The sequence below is a fragment of the Lepus europaeus genome, chromosome 11 (genome assembly GCF_033115175.1).
Source record: "Lepus europaeus isolate LE1 chromosome 11, mLepTim1.pri, whole genome shotgun sequence".
NCBI classification, from domain to species: domain Eukaryota; kingdom Metazoa; phylum Chordata; class Mammalia; order Lagomorpha; family Leporidae; genus Lepus; species Lepus europaeus.
Window position 1 is genome coordinate 21,526,654 of NC_084837.1, and position 15,273 is coordinate 21,541,926.

Here is a 15,273-nt window from a genome sequence, read left to right on the forward strand (position 1 = left end):
TTCATGAACATTCGTCCAGTGAGTCCAGGAATTGATCAAGTTCCTACCGCTCAGCAAACACTAACGGAGGGGTGGGCAGGCAGGCCTAGGCTCACATGGCAGCTCTTACTGAATTACAGGAGTTGCCAGGAGAGGCATATAGGGGAGGCCTGGGAGGCCACACATGGGTGTAGCAGGAGACAGCCATGACCTAACAGAGATGCTCTGCTTGGAACGTGCAGCTGAGTGCATGCCAGGGATCTGCCAACTCCAGAACCTCTGTGACTTTTTGAGCCACACAGTGATCCTGGTGCTGGGTCACAGGGATAAAGAAGACACAAGTACCTTCAAGAGTTTATCATGAGAGAGGTGACCAGGCTGATCAAAGTCTGCAACCCAGAATGTCAATAGCTGACATGGAAGCATGTAGGAAAGCCAGCCCCTGAATGGCTCCTCTGCTTCAGGGAGTCAAGCAGAAGCAGCTATTTGGGCAGGTCTTAATCTGTGGCTTTTGGCGACCATCAGTTCTATAGGGTGGCTTTCCCGTCTGGAGGCAACTGAATCAGAGAAAACCAAGAATCTACCAACTATTCATTGGTCAAGTTCTGAGGACTGGACTAGGAGGCAGAAGCAGTGTAACCTTGAGTTAAGAGCTAGACACCGAGACTTGACTGCCTGGGTTCAAATCCTAGCTCAACCACGTAGTTGGTCTATGACATTGGTCAAGTTACTTAACCTCTATTTCTGCATCTCAGCTTCCTCATCTACCAAGTGAGGATAACAACAATGCCCATATCATGGAATTACAAGGATTAAGTGAGCCAATCTTTTTATAAAAGGTTTGTAACTGCATGTGCTATGTAGTAAATAAACACAGTAGGTGTGTGCTGCCATTGCTAATTTACTTTGTATGGCATTTATCATCAGAGATTAAATGAATCAACATTAACACAACAAATATTCAAGTTACAGCTGAACCATGAATCTGTTAAAGAAGGGGACACATGAAATAAAACATTTTGGAAGCCAAAATTTTTGAGTTCTTGCCTTATGTTGAGCCACCAAAGGCGAGCAAGTTTTCAAATCCCAATGTAAAGAATTCTAAGATAAATCAACTATTGCAGTTCTCTGAATAGAAACAAGTTCTTTACAGTTGGGGCTGCAGCACAGTCTTCTCCAACATCCAATACATTAGTGAAGAGTAGGAAAGGGTCAGGCAATCTGGGGCAAAGTGAGTGACACTGATCTCCACACAAGGGAATCCTGCAGGCTCTCAAGAAAGCCAGAAAATACTTATTCTTTCCCTGGTCAACTTTTCCTATAGTGGACTTCAGACTGGAAGCAGACCTCGAGATGCTAAGATCTATGCACCTTGTATTTGGAATCACTTGGAATGGCTCAAAGTTGAGCAACTCTATTGTAGGGTTTGTGACAGCTAATACTTTGGTCCCTTCTGGTCCAGTGGACTCATGATAAAGAACCATCACATTCTCCATCTCGGTCATCAGACCCCTGGATAGCCTCACAAGGAGAGTGAGGTATACATTTCAACCTATCCCAACCCATTCTTCTTTTATCTCATGGAAGAAAAAGGCCAGCTTGAAGGTCCTTGAGATCGCACTGATTTAACCTCTGCAATCAAGAAAAGATACTCTTCCCTCTGGACAGAAGGAGAGTTGAATCTCATTAGATTAGGACTTAGTTTTTGCCCCCTCTCTTAGCCCCTTCCTTCAAAAACTTTCGTGGCTCTATCACCTACATTTAATGCCTTCTAAACATTATTTTCCTCCACACCAATATTCAAACTTCTCCTCAAAACCAAAAACATCCAAAACTCAAGCTTGTGGATAGTCTGTTTCCCTATCTTGCCTCTTAATCTCTTTGGAATCATTAACTCTCTTCATCTCTTAAATGCCTATCACATGCTAAGTGCTCAATTTATCACAATCTCCCTCCTTGATAAGTCCAACAGTCAATTCTTGGCCCTGCTCTTATTAGACCTATCCATAATACTTTCATTGGTTAACCCTACTTTTTTCCTTGACATATGTTCTTCATTTGCCTTGCAGGAAACATGCCTTTGAGTTTTCCTCTACTTGCCTTGCCTTTTTGCCTTCTTTCCACCAGTCTTCAGGCTGAAATGCCCAGACTCAAGGTAGTCATCTTTATTATTTCTGTTCCTTGGTAATCTCATTTAGTCATACAGTTTCAAGTACCACACATGTGCTGGTAACCCCCTAGTGTCTACCTCAGATCAGGCTTCTCTCCAAGACTGCATCGTCGTATACCCAACTGCCTACTGAAAGCGAATTGTCCATCATACCTGCCAAACTCATCCTACATGACAGTGAGCTCCTGATCTTAACCAAAACCTACTCTACTTGATGGACACTTTCCCAATAGTCATACCTCCTTCCATCTGCTCAGACAAAACCAACCAACCTCCAAGATGCTAGAGTCATTTTTTTTTTAATTTTGTAAGGTGGTATCATCTTTTTAAAGATTTTTATTTATCTATTTGAAGGACAGAGAGAGACAGCAAGCGAGCACATGGGTGCTTCATCTGTTAGTTCACTTCCCAAATGGTTTTTTTTTTTTTTTTTTTTTTTTTTTTTTTTTTTTTTTGGACAGGCAGAGTGGATAGTGAGAGAGAGAGACAGAGAGAAACGTCTTCCTTTTTGCCGTTGGTTCACCCTCCAATGGCTGCTGCGGCCGGTGCATCTCACTGATCCGAAGCCAGGAGCCAGGTGCTTCTCCTGGTCTCCCATGCGGGTGCAGGGCCCAAGCAGTTGGGCCATCCTCCACTGCCTTCCCGGGCCATAGCAGAGAGCTGGCCTGGAAGAGGGGCAACTGGGATAGAATCCAGCGCCCCAACCGGGACTAGAACCCGGTGTGCCAGCTCCGCAAGGCGGAGGATTAGCCTGTTAAGCCACGGCGCCGGCCCCAAATGGCTTCAACAAAGCTAGGAGCCAAGAACTCAACCTGGGTCTCCCACATAGGCACAAGTACCCAAATCACTTGAGCCATCACCACCACTCCTGTGCACTAGCAGGAGGCTAAAGCATGGGCTGGAGTAGGGAACTGTGGCCGGTGCACCTCGCTGTTCTGAAGCCAGGAGCCAGGTGCTTCTCCTGGTCTCCCATGCGGGTGCAGGGCTCAAGGACCTAGGCCATCCTCCACTGCCTTCCCAGGCCACAGCAGAGAGCTGGACTGGAAGAGGAGCAACCAGGACAGAATCTGGTGCCCTGACCAGGACTAGAACCCGGTGTGCCGGCGCCGCAGGCAGAGGATTAGCCTATTAAGCCACGGCGCTGGCCTCCCCTAATTGCTTTTCACTCTTCTACTGTTGTCATCTTGGTTTGAGCCATCATTGTCTCTTGCCGAGATCACTGCAAGAGCCATTTATCTGGTCTCCTGTTTCTGTCCTTGCCCTGATATAATCTATTCTTTAAAAAAAAAATGTTTAACACATAATACTTGTACATTTTCATGGGGGTACAGTGCAATATTTCAACACCTGTATATTGCATAAACTGATCAAATCAGGCAATTAGCATCTCGATTTCCTTATCTTTCCTTTATGGTTGCTGCTTATCAGCTCCTCTTGGTACAGTCTATTTTTAAAATAGCAGCCAAAGAGATTCTTTAAAATGTGAATCAGATCATACAATTCACCGGCCAAAAATCCTCTAACAGTTTTCCTGGTTAAGTGAGAGCAAAGTCCCAGTCCTTGCAATGAGGACAGACATCTAGCCTAGCAGTTAAGATGCCATGAGAAGCTGGTGTCACATCTTGGAGTACCTAAATTTGATTTCTGGCTCCCGCTGCAGTTTCCTCTACTGCGCACCATGGAAGGCAGTAGTGACGGTTTAAGGAACTGAGCTCCTGCCACTCACATGTCATTGCTGCACTGAGCTCCCAGCTCCTAGCTTTGGCTATGGTGTAGCCCCGGCCATCTCAGGGATTTGGGGAGTGAACCAGGACATAGAGGTTCTTTCTCTGTCAAACAAATTAATTTCAAAATACTACTAATTAAGAAGTCCTTGCGTTGGCAATGGCTTACAATGCCCTACGGAGTTTGTTCCTCCTCTGATCTCTTCACATTCTCCCATCACATTCTGTCTCACTCCCTCCTCTTTAATCATCAGCCTTCTTGCCTTTCCACAGACAAGAAGGGCACCCTTGTGTCTTGGGGTCTTTGCTCTGGCTTTTTCTCTGCCAGGCAGACTTGCCCCTGAGATGACCACTTGGTTAACTCCCACACCTCCACCAAGTTTGCACTCACACGTCACCTCCTCAGGGAGACTATCCTGCCCAGCCTATTGTACACCAGAACCACCTCACCATCCAGACCTGGTCTTCCCTCCTCTGTGCTTTTCCATAATTCTATGTCACTTATTAACCTTAAAAGAGCCATGTGATTTACTCACGTACTACAACTTATATACACGAGAATGCCAGCTCCACGTGGGAAATCATTTTTGTCTTGTCCATTGATGTGCTGCAAGTGCCTTGGCCAGGCTACGCAAATGATGTGAATAAGTGAATGAATAAATGAGAGACACAGTAACATCGGTCCACACCGACTCCTAATCCTGACAATCCCACCCTAGACCACCTCTAGGACCCATCCCTTCTGCTCCGTACCTGCTCCTATCCTCTCCATACTTTTGCTACTTCATACACTTGAGTTTTGGAAACTTGTGGACTCTGCATTTGTGCCTTGCTACCCAGCTGGTTTGCCTCTAGTCAGTCTCTCACACAGCATGGCTCACGTCACCCCATGCTCACAGCATAAATGCTGGGCCTCTTTAGGGGCTCTCAGATCCCTCTCCTGGGTCTACTCTCACGGTCTCCCTCAACTCCCCTGCTTCCCTTTAGGAACCACTCCTTTTCTTTCCTCTCCCCACACCAGTCCTCCATGTCTTTGCTCCCAGTGCCTGTTCTCTCCCCGAGGGCCCTGTCCCATCAATTCTCCCTCCCCTTTCCAGCCTTGCTCACTTCCTGCTTGCTCTGTTAAGGTTTTCTTGACCCTTCAGCTCACACGGATTTCTACACTCACAGGATCAGAGTGGAGAGCCTGCTACGATTTGAATGTGTCCCTCAGAGTTCATGGGTTAGAAACTTGGCCTCAGAGCAACAGTGTTGGCAGATGAGACTTGAGGAGGTGATCATGTCACAAGGGCTCTGTCCTCATGACGGATGAACGACATTACAGTGGAAGTGACCATGTGATCGTGACAACGGCTTTGCTGTAAAAGTGAGCCCAGGCCGGCGCTGCAGTTCACTAGGCTAATCCTCCGCCTACAGCGCTGGCTCCCCGGGTTCTAGTCCCGGTTGGGGCACCGGTTCTGTCCCGGTTGCTCCTCTTCCTGTCTAGCTCTCTGCTGTGGCCCAGGAAGGCAGTGGAGGATGGTCCAGGTCCTTGGGCCCTGCACCTGCATGGGAGACCAGGAGAAGCACCTGGCTCCTGGCTTCGGATCGGCGCAGCGTGCTGGCCATAGCGGCCATTTGGGGAGTGAACCAATGGAAGGAAGACCTCTCTCACTAACTCTGCCTGTCCAAAAAAAAAAAAAAAAAAAAAAAAGTGAGTGAGCCCAGTCCTCTCCTGTTCTCTCTCATACTCTCTTGCCATATGATACCTTCCTCCATGCATGACAAAGAAGGCTTTTTGCAAATATGGGCCCTGGATCTTGGACTCGCAAGCCTCTAGAACTATGAGCCAAATGAATTTTTTTTTTTTTTTAAAACAGGCAGAGTGGACAGTGAGAGAGAGAGAGAGACAGAGAGAAAGGTCTTCCTTTTTGCCGTTGGTTCACCCTCCAATGGCCCCTGTGGCCCGCGCACCGCGCTGATCCAAAGGCAGGAGCCAGGTGCTTCTCCTGGTCTCCCATTCGGGTGCAGGGCCCAAGCACTTGGGCCATCCTCCACTGCACTCCTGGGCCACAGCAGAGAGCTGGCCTGGAAGAGGGGCAACCGGGACAGAATCCTGCGCCCCGACAGGGACTAGAACCCGGTGTATCAGCGACGCTAGGTGGAGGATTAGCCTATTGAGCCACGGTGCCGGCCCCCAAATGAATTTCTATCATTGAGAAATTACCCCTCATCTGTGGCATTTTCTTATGACAGCATACAATGGACCAAGACAGACCCCTACTCAACTATCACTTAGCCCTCCATGCCTCATGGAAGCTCCTGGAGTGAGGGTGGAGAACTTTTTTCCACCAAGGGCCATTTGGATATTTATAACATCATTTGTGGGCCATACAAAATTATCAACTTAAAAATTAGCCTGCTATAGGTTTATTGAATTTCAAGTCCCATCTGTAGTTGCCTTGGCAGGGCCAGACCAAATGATTTCATGGGCCTTATACAGCCCATGGGCTGGCCGTTCCTCATCCATGCCTTAGAGTATGATCCCACTACATATTTATAACTCATGATTTAGTTGCATGAAATTTCTGTGGATAAGAAGCCTGGCAAAAAGGAATATTGAATTTTAATTGTGGAATTGATCAATATGTGTCTTCTCTCTTCAATTATAAGTTCCCTGAAAGTAGAAACAATTTCTCAAACCTCCTCGTATGAGAAGTCTTCAAAAAATTCATGGAAAATCCACATTATCTTTTAATTCTATTTTTTCATGAGATTTTTGAGGCTCCCTCATAGTTCCCACAGAGTCACACAGTGTGGGGCACACAACAGTGTGGGGCAAGTGTTTCCTGGAATCCCAGACAGGGAGAAAGGCAGGAATGCTAAGGGACTTGGTGGAAGGCACCATAACCAAAGGAATAAACTATCAGTGCATTAAACCAAGGTGAAAAAAACAAAAAACAAAAAGACCATTAACAGGCTGGATTGCTAGTTAATTTTCATTAGCTGTCATTAGTGTAGCCAGCAATTTGCAAATACTCCTAATTGGCTTCAGTTTTCATAATCATGTATTGTACAGCTATTTCCTTCCACCTTGAAAAAGGTGAGAAATGCAACTCCTCAGTACAGTGGAAGCAGCCACTAGTCCAGTTCATTTTCTATTGTGACGGAATGACCCAAAGTCAGAGCATATTCAAGGATCTCTAGACTACAGACGGTCCCTAACTCCTGATGGTTCAGCGTCACGACGCTCCAACTTATGCTGCTGTGGAAGGACACCCATACAATCATTGTTTTTCACTTCCAGTACTGCATCCATTAAGGTACATGAGATATTCATTATCGTATTTATAAGGTAGGGTTTATATTAGATGATGTTGGCCAACTGTAGGCTAATGTAAGTGTTCTGAGCACACTTAAGGTAGGCTGGACTAAGTTACGATGTTCATTAGGTTAGGTATAGCAAAGACATTTTGACTTATGTTATAACCCTGTTGTAAGCTGAAGAACATCAGTATTCTACATGGCCATGGGCTCAGGGGCAGGTGCATCATCAGGTGGCCTTCAGAATTGCAAGTGAGGGCACAGACTCTGTATTTCAGGGTTGTACTTTGCTCCCTGTGGTCCTCATCAGTTTCTTTTATTTACTCATCTAGCAAAGACAGAGTGGGAGCTTATTGCTGCTGCTCTGGCCGGGGCTGGACATTTTCCATAATCTTATTTATTCTCACCACAACTCTCAAAGGTAGTTAGCACAAATGTTCCCATTTTACAAGTTGGGGACCTTGTTCAGAGAGGTTTAAGAAAATGGCCAGGCTGTAGTGAGCAGATTGTAGGTCTGGGCATTGACACCAATTACTCTTCTTCCTTTGCTGTCAGCTTGCCTCGCAGGTACTCAGTATGTGTTTGATAGAGGCATGAGTGGGACAATGGTCCAAAGATTTAAAAAATGCAATTTGTAAACACAGGTTTTACAAATGCAATTGAGCTACCATAGATGATGCAGAGGAGTAACGAAATGATGCTAATATTTTGGGACAGAGACGTTACTGAAATACAAGTATTGGTGGCCCAAGTGTTTGGATGGAACTTGCTGGAAGGAAATCTGAACTCTTCTTCATGATGCTCTTACAGAGGGCTCTGACTCCTTTCGTCTTCCACGGAAATGGAATCCAGTCGGCTGGCTAAACCTCCAAGGCCTTTCCAGTTCAAGGATACTTGACCTTTGAACCAGGGCTCAGAAGTCTGGAAGACTGTGACAGCCAACTACAAACGTCCTTGCTTCGGTTGGGCTGGGAGGTGAAAGCAGGGGGTGAGACTGCTGACTACAATCCAATCACCATGCTCCAGCACTAACCTTGTCAAGGACAACCCTGAGTATGTAAACCAGCAGGGAAAACGGGTGATGACCGGAGACTAACTTCCAGACAAATGAAACACAAAACGCCAAGTTGAGAGGGAAGCTAGCTCAGAGCTTGCATCTCTCCCACTTATCAATTGCTTGGTGACAATTACCAGATCCCACTGCTGACCGGGCAACCCGGGGCCGTGCCACTCCATCATCTGCCTTCTGGTGTCTGCTGACACTTCTGGACACGTATAGACACATATACTGAAAACCGCCCTTGGCTCAATGACTGGTTTAGGAAAGAGACTGACTGTCATTGGAACCTCTTACATAATCAATGAATGATGCCATCATTCCCAAAATGTTACCCCCGTATCTAAATGTAAAAGTAGAAAAAAAAGAATTACAGAAAAAGCTCATGTTGTGGTGATATCAACAGAGTATCTTCAGTATTTATTCTTTTTTTTAATTTTTTTTTTTTTGACAGGCAGAGTGGACAGTGAGAGAGAGAGACAGAGAGAAAGGTCTTCCTTTACCGTTGGTTCACCCTCCAATGGCCGCCGCGGTAGGCGCACTGCGGCCGGCGCACTGCGCTGATCCGATGGCAGGAGCCAGGTGCTTCTCCTGGTCTCCCATGGGGTGCAGGGCCCAAGGACTTGGGCCATCCTCCACTGCACTCCCTGGCCACAGCAGAGAGCTGGCCTGGAAGAGGGGCAACCGGGACAGGATCGGTGCCCCGACCGGGACTAGAACCCGGTGTGCCGGCGCCGCAAGGCGGAGGATTAGCCTAGTGAGCCGCGGCGCCGGCCTCTTCAGTATTTATTCTATTCTACTAAGGTATTATTTCAGTTATTGTACAATACAACCATCCTGTGTATTTCAGGAAGCCATTTAAAGAGGCCCAGTAACCAATGGATCCAGGTGGAGGGAGAGGCCAGGAGGGTATCACTGCTGATTCTTCACTGCCTTATCTTTTTAATCAGGGGCATCCTCATGTTGACAGGCACAGTAGGTCTAACCGCAACAGCTCCCACTCACCCCCTCGGCCCTGCCCCAGGAAGCGATCTCTGTGATGCTATATCCACCGACCCGTGCAAACTAGCATCACAGAATACTGTTCGGTGATGGGCCACTCTCCCACATGGCTGCTTTTTATGGGCGTCAATGGCATGCTGCTCTCTCACCCCACCTAAGCAGGGAGCCACAGAGGGGGCCTGTGCGCAGTGCGGGTGGGCACGGCACTTTGCTTCAATGGTGAAGGGAGACAAGGCCTGACCTCTGCTCTTTTACTGCCACGAAGCAGGTCCTGATCAGGCCTCTCCTAAGGGATTAGAGGGAGGGAGAGGAAGCCCCCAGCCTTCACACCAGGCCACAGCAAAGAGCAGCATTCTCAGCCAGCAATGCCGCTCTTCCGGCTCAGGAGCAAAAGTGGCCCCCACCACTGGGGATACAACCAGGGAATGCAATGGAAGGGGCCATTCCAGGGCACAATGTTAAAAAAAGAAAAGAAAAGAAAACACGCGAAGCCCATGAGGCTGGCTGGTTAAACATGGGTTAGAATCAGGTTTAGAGAACCACACGCTAACTCAGTGTCTCAGCAAATCCAAACCCAGGGTAAAGATGTGAATGAAAGGCATTTCTGTCTGTGGAAATAGGCTGTTTCCTTCTTTCCCCATCAATTCTCCCTCTCTTTTTTTCTTTCTTTTTGCTCTGGCTGAAGCCCAAATGTGGACCATCCATCACTTTCACCTGCCCAGAATTGTTATCTTTCCAGGGTCAAAGAGCAACAAATACGGGGTCTAAGGCTCCCTTTCCCGCAGCCAATGCCAATCAGCCTCGTTCTCCCAGGGTGCTCAGAGCAGACACTGTCAGCAGGACATGCCACACACAGCAAGTCACCAAACCAGACCATGGGAGAGGGCTTCCACGGCACTTACTTGTACTTGTGCTGGTTCCAATCGTATTGATCGTGGTGGGGACGGACGAGGAGGAGTAGAGGGGCACGTGGCCGTTCTCACACCCCAGGTTTTTGTCCTGCCAGCTGGAGGCGCTCATGCAAATCCCAGAATCCCTTGAGTTCTGCCACCCATTGAGCTTGTCATCGGAGTTCTGTCTTTGGTGATAGTAGTGCGTCTGCCCATAATCCACTGAGTCCGAGCGGCTTCGGTTTTGGCCACCAAAGCTGGCCGACGTGCGGTCCTCCAAGTGGTTCAGCCACATGGCCAGAGCACTGCGGTCCTCCAACGATGTGGCCGGGTGTATTAGAGCATAAGACAGCAGCTGCCTGCTCTCCTCAATGTGCTGGTTGTGTTCAATAGAGTGTGCCAGGATTTGGGGCAGCAGTTTCATATACTCTACTTTTGCGTCAAGGTTTCCTGGCTTCAGCAAAGGCAGGTGAGTTAACAGGAGGGAAATCACTTTATCCTTGGATTCCTGTTGCCATTGGTTAATGATTCCTGCAAAAGAAAATATGCAGAGCAAATAAGCAAACACACCCACCATGACATGCAACACCAAACTAAATATAGAGGATTTCTGCAGATTAGAGTCCCAATCTATGTATCCTGGCTACCTTTTCTCAAAATGGCCTTGTCCGTCAGACTGGTTAACTGACCTCTGGTTTTCAGGGGCCAAGGACTTCCACTAAACAGAAGACCAAACATTCTTAGATGGCTGGGGGTCTCGATGTAACCTTCAGGCATATTTCCCAAGAGGCCAACAGCTACTGTGGTTCAGCCAAATAAGATGCCAAGCTGTGTTCCTTAGGAGAATCTAGATCCAACCCCACAGACACATGGGGCTCAGACTACGGAGTCTCCTTAGCAAAACAAGTGTACCCAGGGTTCACATCCCCAAACTCCCCAGCTCCCACCAGCCACCACTCTGTCTTCTGTCTGGCTGAGCCTAAGTATTGCAGAGACGTGGAATCAAGACACCCTTTGTAATTTGTCACATTTCACCGACGCAGCGTCCTCAAGCTTCATCTATTTCTAACTCTGAGGATCCCTTCCACTCAAAATGCAACCAGTGCTGCCTTGATTGGCCTTTGAACAAGTAGCCTGTTCTGGAAGCTGATCGTTATCCACAGGCTCTGGGACAAGCAAGCAAGCTCCCTTCCAGAGAAGTCTCTCCTGAAACCTGGAGACCTCCCCATTCTGGCTCACAAACGACCCTACAAAGGCCAGGGCCAGCAGTCCTGGTTTTCATAGTGTCTTCGGGGTGAGGAGGGGTTTCTGGAATTCAGCAGGACTTCATTCTTGTAGTTAGACACACACATCACAGAACAAGCCCCAGGGCAGAAGTTACAAAAGCACCAGCCTGCACTGTGAGATCCCTCAAGTACCACGGGAAAGAATTCTGTCAAAGAAAAGCTCCAGCAGGGGAAGCAGGGGATCCAATGAAAGAGCGTGGGCTTTGGGGTCAGGCAAATCCGGGCACAAGTCCCAGAGCTGCCACTTAATTTGCGGTGGAATCTTGGTAAGTCACTTAACTTCTCTGAGCCTCAAGTGCCTCCTTGGGCAAGAGTAGTACAAATAGCATCTGCTCCTCCTCCTGCTGTTGGATTACACGAGGCAAAGGATCAATCAAGGACTTGATGGTGGAAGTCGCTCCTTTCATCTGTCTCTACATGAGTCAGATCCCCGGTAGAGCCACATGAGTGCTTTTAGATCCCAAGTTTTAAAAATTATATAGAGAAACCAGAGCCCACCTGGGGGAAATCGTTAAAAATTACCAATAAGTTGGAAATGAAGTAGAAAGTCAAAAAGTGAAAGGAAATGGGGTTATTGAGCTGACAGCAACATGAAGAGAAGCAAGGCTCTCTTTTTTTTTTTTAAGATTTATTTGAAAGTCAGAGTTACGGGAAGAGGGGGAGAGAGGAGGAGAGAAGGGAGGGGGGGAGGGGGGGGAGGGAGACAGGGAGGAGAGGGGGAGGGGGAGAGAGGGGGAGGGAGAAAGAGGAGGAGGGGGAGAGAGGTGGAGGGGGAAAGAGGGGGAGGAGGAGAGAGGGGGAGGGGGCAAAGAAGGGGAGGGGGAGAGAGGTGGAGGGGGGAAAGCGGGGGAGGGGGAGGGGGAGAGGGGGGAAGACAGGGGAGAGAGGGGAGGGGGAAAGAGGGGGAGGGGTAGAGGAGGGAGAGGGGGAGGGGGAGGGGGGATCTTTCATCTGTTGGTGCACTCCCCAGTTGGCCACAACAGCTCTAGGAACTTATTTTGGGTCTCCCCTGTGGGTGCAGGGGCCCAAGGAGTTGGGGCATCTTCTACTGCTTTCCCAGGCCATAGTAGAGATCTAGATCAGAAGTGGAGCAACCGGGTCTTGAACTGGCACCGCAGGTGGTGGCTTTCCCTGCTACACCACAGCTCCCCCTGAGAGGCTCTCTTTACATAGGGATTTTACAAGGAAATGCTGAAGAGTCAACATCTGAGGCAGAGTTCTTCCAGTTGAAGAGGAGAGCTATGGAAAAGAACTGGGCCATCAAAGGCTCAGACTCAGAGGAGTCACCAAGGAAGGCTCTAGACACTCCGTCCGGAAGTTTGAATAACAGAGCAACGTGGTCTGCAGCAGCTCCATCCAATGGTAACAATGTGGGCCACACGAGGAGTTTTCAACTTTCTAGTAGTCACATTAAAGAATAAAAAGAACAAGGTGTGGCGTAGCAGGTATAAAGCAACTGCCCATGACACCAGCATCGCATACAGTTGCTAGCTTTTGTCCCAGCTGCTCCACTTCGCATGCAGCTCCCTGCTCAAGGCCTGGGAAAAGCAGTGCAAGATGGCCCAAGTGGGAGACCCAGAAGAAGCTCCTGGCTTCAACCTGTCTCAGCCCTAGCTGTGTGGCCATCTGGGAAGTGAACCAGTAGATAGAATATATCTCTAACTCCGACTTTCAAATAATAAAATAAAAAGTAAAGTTAATGTTATTTAATTCAGTACATCAAAATATCAACATGTAATCAATATAAAAATGATTCCAACATGTGATCCATAAAAATTCAATATAAGAAGGGGTCTTCATGGAAAATGGGCATTAAGGAAAAAAATTTTGTGTGAATTTAAAACTTTTTGCAACCAAACATCTTTTAATTCCATTTTCTACTTTTTTTTTTTTTTTAATGGAGAGAGCCAGCAAGAGTGAGAGAGCGAGCTCCCATCTACTAGTTCACTCCCCAAATGCTCACAAGGGCCTGGGTTGGGTCAGGCTAATGCTGGGACCTGGGGACTCAACCCAGGTTCCCCACACATGGGTAGCGCAGACCCAAATGCTTAGGCCACCTCTGCTGCCTCCCAAGGTCTGCATTATCTGGAAGCTGGAGCCAGAGCTGGTAGGGAATCCAGGTATCACAACATGGGACATGGGCATATTAACTATGGGGCCAAACACTCACTCCTCCGTGAACTTCTAGAAATCCCGTGGAAAATTATGAATGAGATGTTGTACCTTTTTATTTATTTATTAAATATAATATCAAGTATTTGAAACCCAGGGCCTACTTCATCCCTGGGAACAGACCTCAATTTGGATCAGCCACGGTTATAGGGCTCAGAGCCATGTGTGACTAGTGGTTACTGAACAGGTTACAACAGGGCTGGAGACACTCTGATGGGACAGGCAGGCAGGCGGCACAGATGACCTCAGCAGGTGCCTCCCAGCTCCCTGGTTCTATATTTAGCTAATTGCCAACCGACACAAGACAACCCTTATGCATTCCACAAGGAATGATTTCCCTTTTAAAGCAACTCCAGTTGGAAGACAACGCCAATCCTAACTTCCTCAGCGATACATTTTCAGCAACCACCAGGCATGTTTTAAAAAGATGGCTATGCTTAGAATGGAGCCAAAAATCAATTCATTGAGCCCAGGAGGCCTTGGAAAGAAGCCAAAGGGGCCACGAGGAAGATGAACCCAGCGCTGTGTGAACGCTGCTCGGAGCTAGTGAGGGTTCGCCTTTGAACAGGTACACTGAAAGATAAAACCCGGGAACAACATTTAATAAAAGTACACAAGGCTGCAGGACTCCCTAGCTCTCTGCTAGGTCACTTCCCTGTTTGGATACCCTACCCTTCCGCAAAAGGTCAGACTAAAAAAACACAAAACAAAAACACCCAGGAACAAAAACAAAACATAAACAGGACTCAGAGTACAAAGTAAACATGTATCTCCAGGTAGCCACTCTCTGCCAGGGATTACACGGGATTCAGGAGAGGAACAAGAGCAGCAAAGAGGAAGGAAAATGAGAGGCCACAGATCCTGCCAGGCCCAGATGCTTCTTTCTCCATCCTGACAGAGCCTGGGAGGCGGGGCTTTCCCAGAGGAAGCACTGGCCACGCCTACAGCCACTGCTGCTGACAGCCAACAGGACTGTCCGTCTTCAACCTGCCAGGGGCTCCTCTAAGCCCTGTGTGTTTAATTGCTCTTTCAATCCTCCCAAGAAGCCGTGAGGTTCTGGCGTCCATCCTGGGCTACTGTATTTTATACAACGGGTCTTCAAAAAGTTCATGGAAACACATATCACAAAAAAACTACTTGCGAATTTCAATATTTCTTTAAACCAAATCAAACCCACCTTTTCACTCCATTTTCCCATGAACTTTTTTGAAGTCCCCTGAGGACACTGAGGCAGACTGGCCAAGAAACTTGTCCCAGGTCCCCCAGCCAGCAAGGTGGCAGAAGGGAGGAGCCAATTAGTGTGAAGATACACAATGGCTATCACACCAGAAGGGCTTGACCACACACCAAGTATATTAATGATATAGAATGTACCAGGATATGTCAAAAAGTTTGTGGAAAATATCATTGCTAGATAAGTTTATTTTGGTGCAACTGCATATAATTAGTATAATTATATATAAAAGGTACCTCAGTGTGTAATGGTCATAAACATAACTAACAGATATTAAAATATAAAAATTGAGACTACATGGATCAGGAGAGGGGTCGGTCAGACATGGAAATGTAAAAAAAAAAAAAAAGAGTTGGAGACAACATAGGTGAGACTTCCTGTGGTTTTAAAATATGCTCATCATTCCTTTGACACGCCCCCCTTCTGAAAGGTACAGGTTTCTGTCCCTTGCCCTTC

At 47.5% G+C, this 15,273-nt stretch overlaps 1 protein-coding gene across 3 annotated transcripts in view; it reads right to left on the reverse strand.

The window, feature by feature from the left end:
* Positions 1–15,273, reverse strand: part of SAMD4A (sterile alpha motif domain containing 4A) — a 227,777-nt gene that overhangs the window by 75,757 nt on the left and 136,747 nt on the right. For all 3 annotated transcript variants that reach the window (XM_062205095.1, XM_062205097.1, XM_062205096.1), the window contains exon 2: positions 10,138–10,656. In XM_062205095.1, the coding sequence (XP_062061079.1) occupies positions 10,138–10,656 (519 nt within the window). The remainder of the gene's footprint in view (positions 1–10,137; positions 10,657–15,273) is intronic.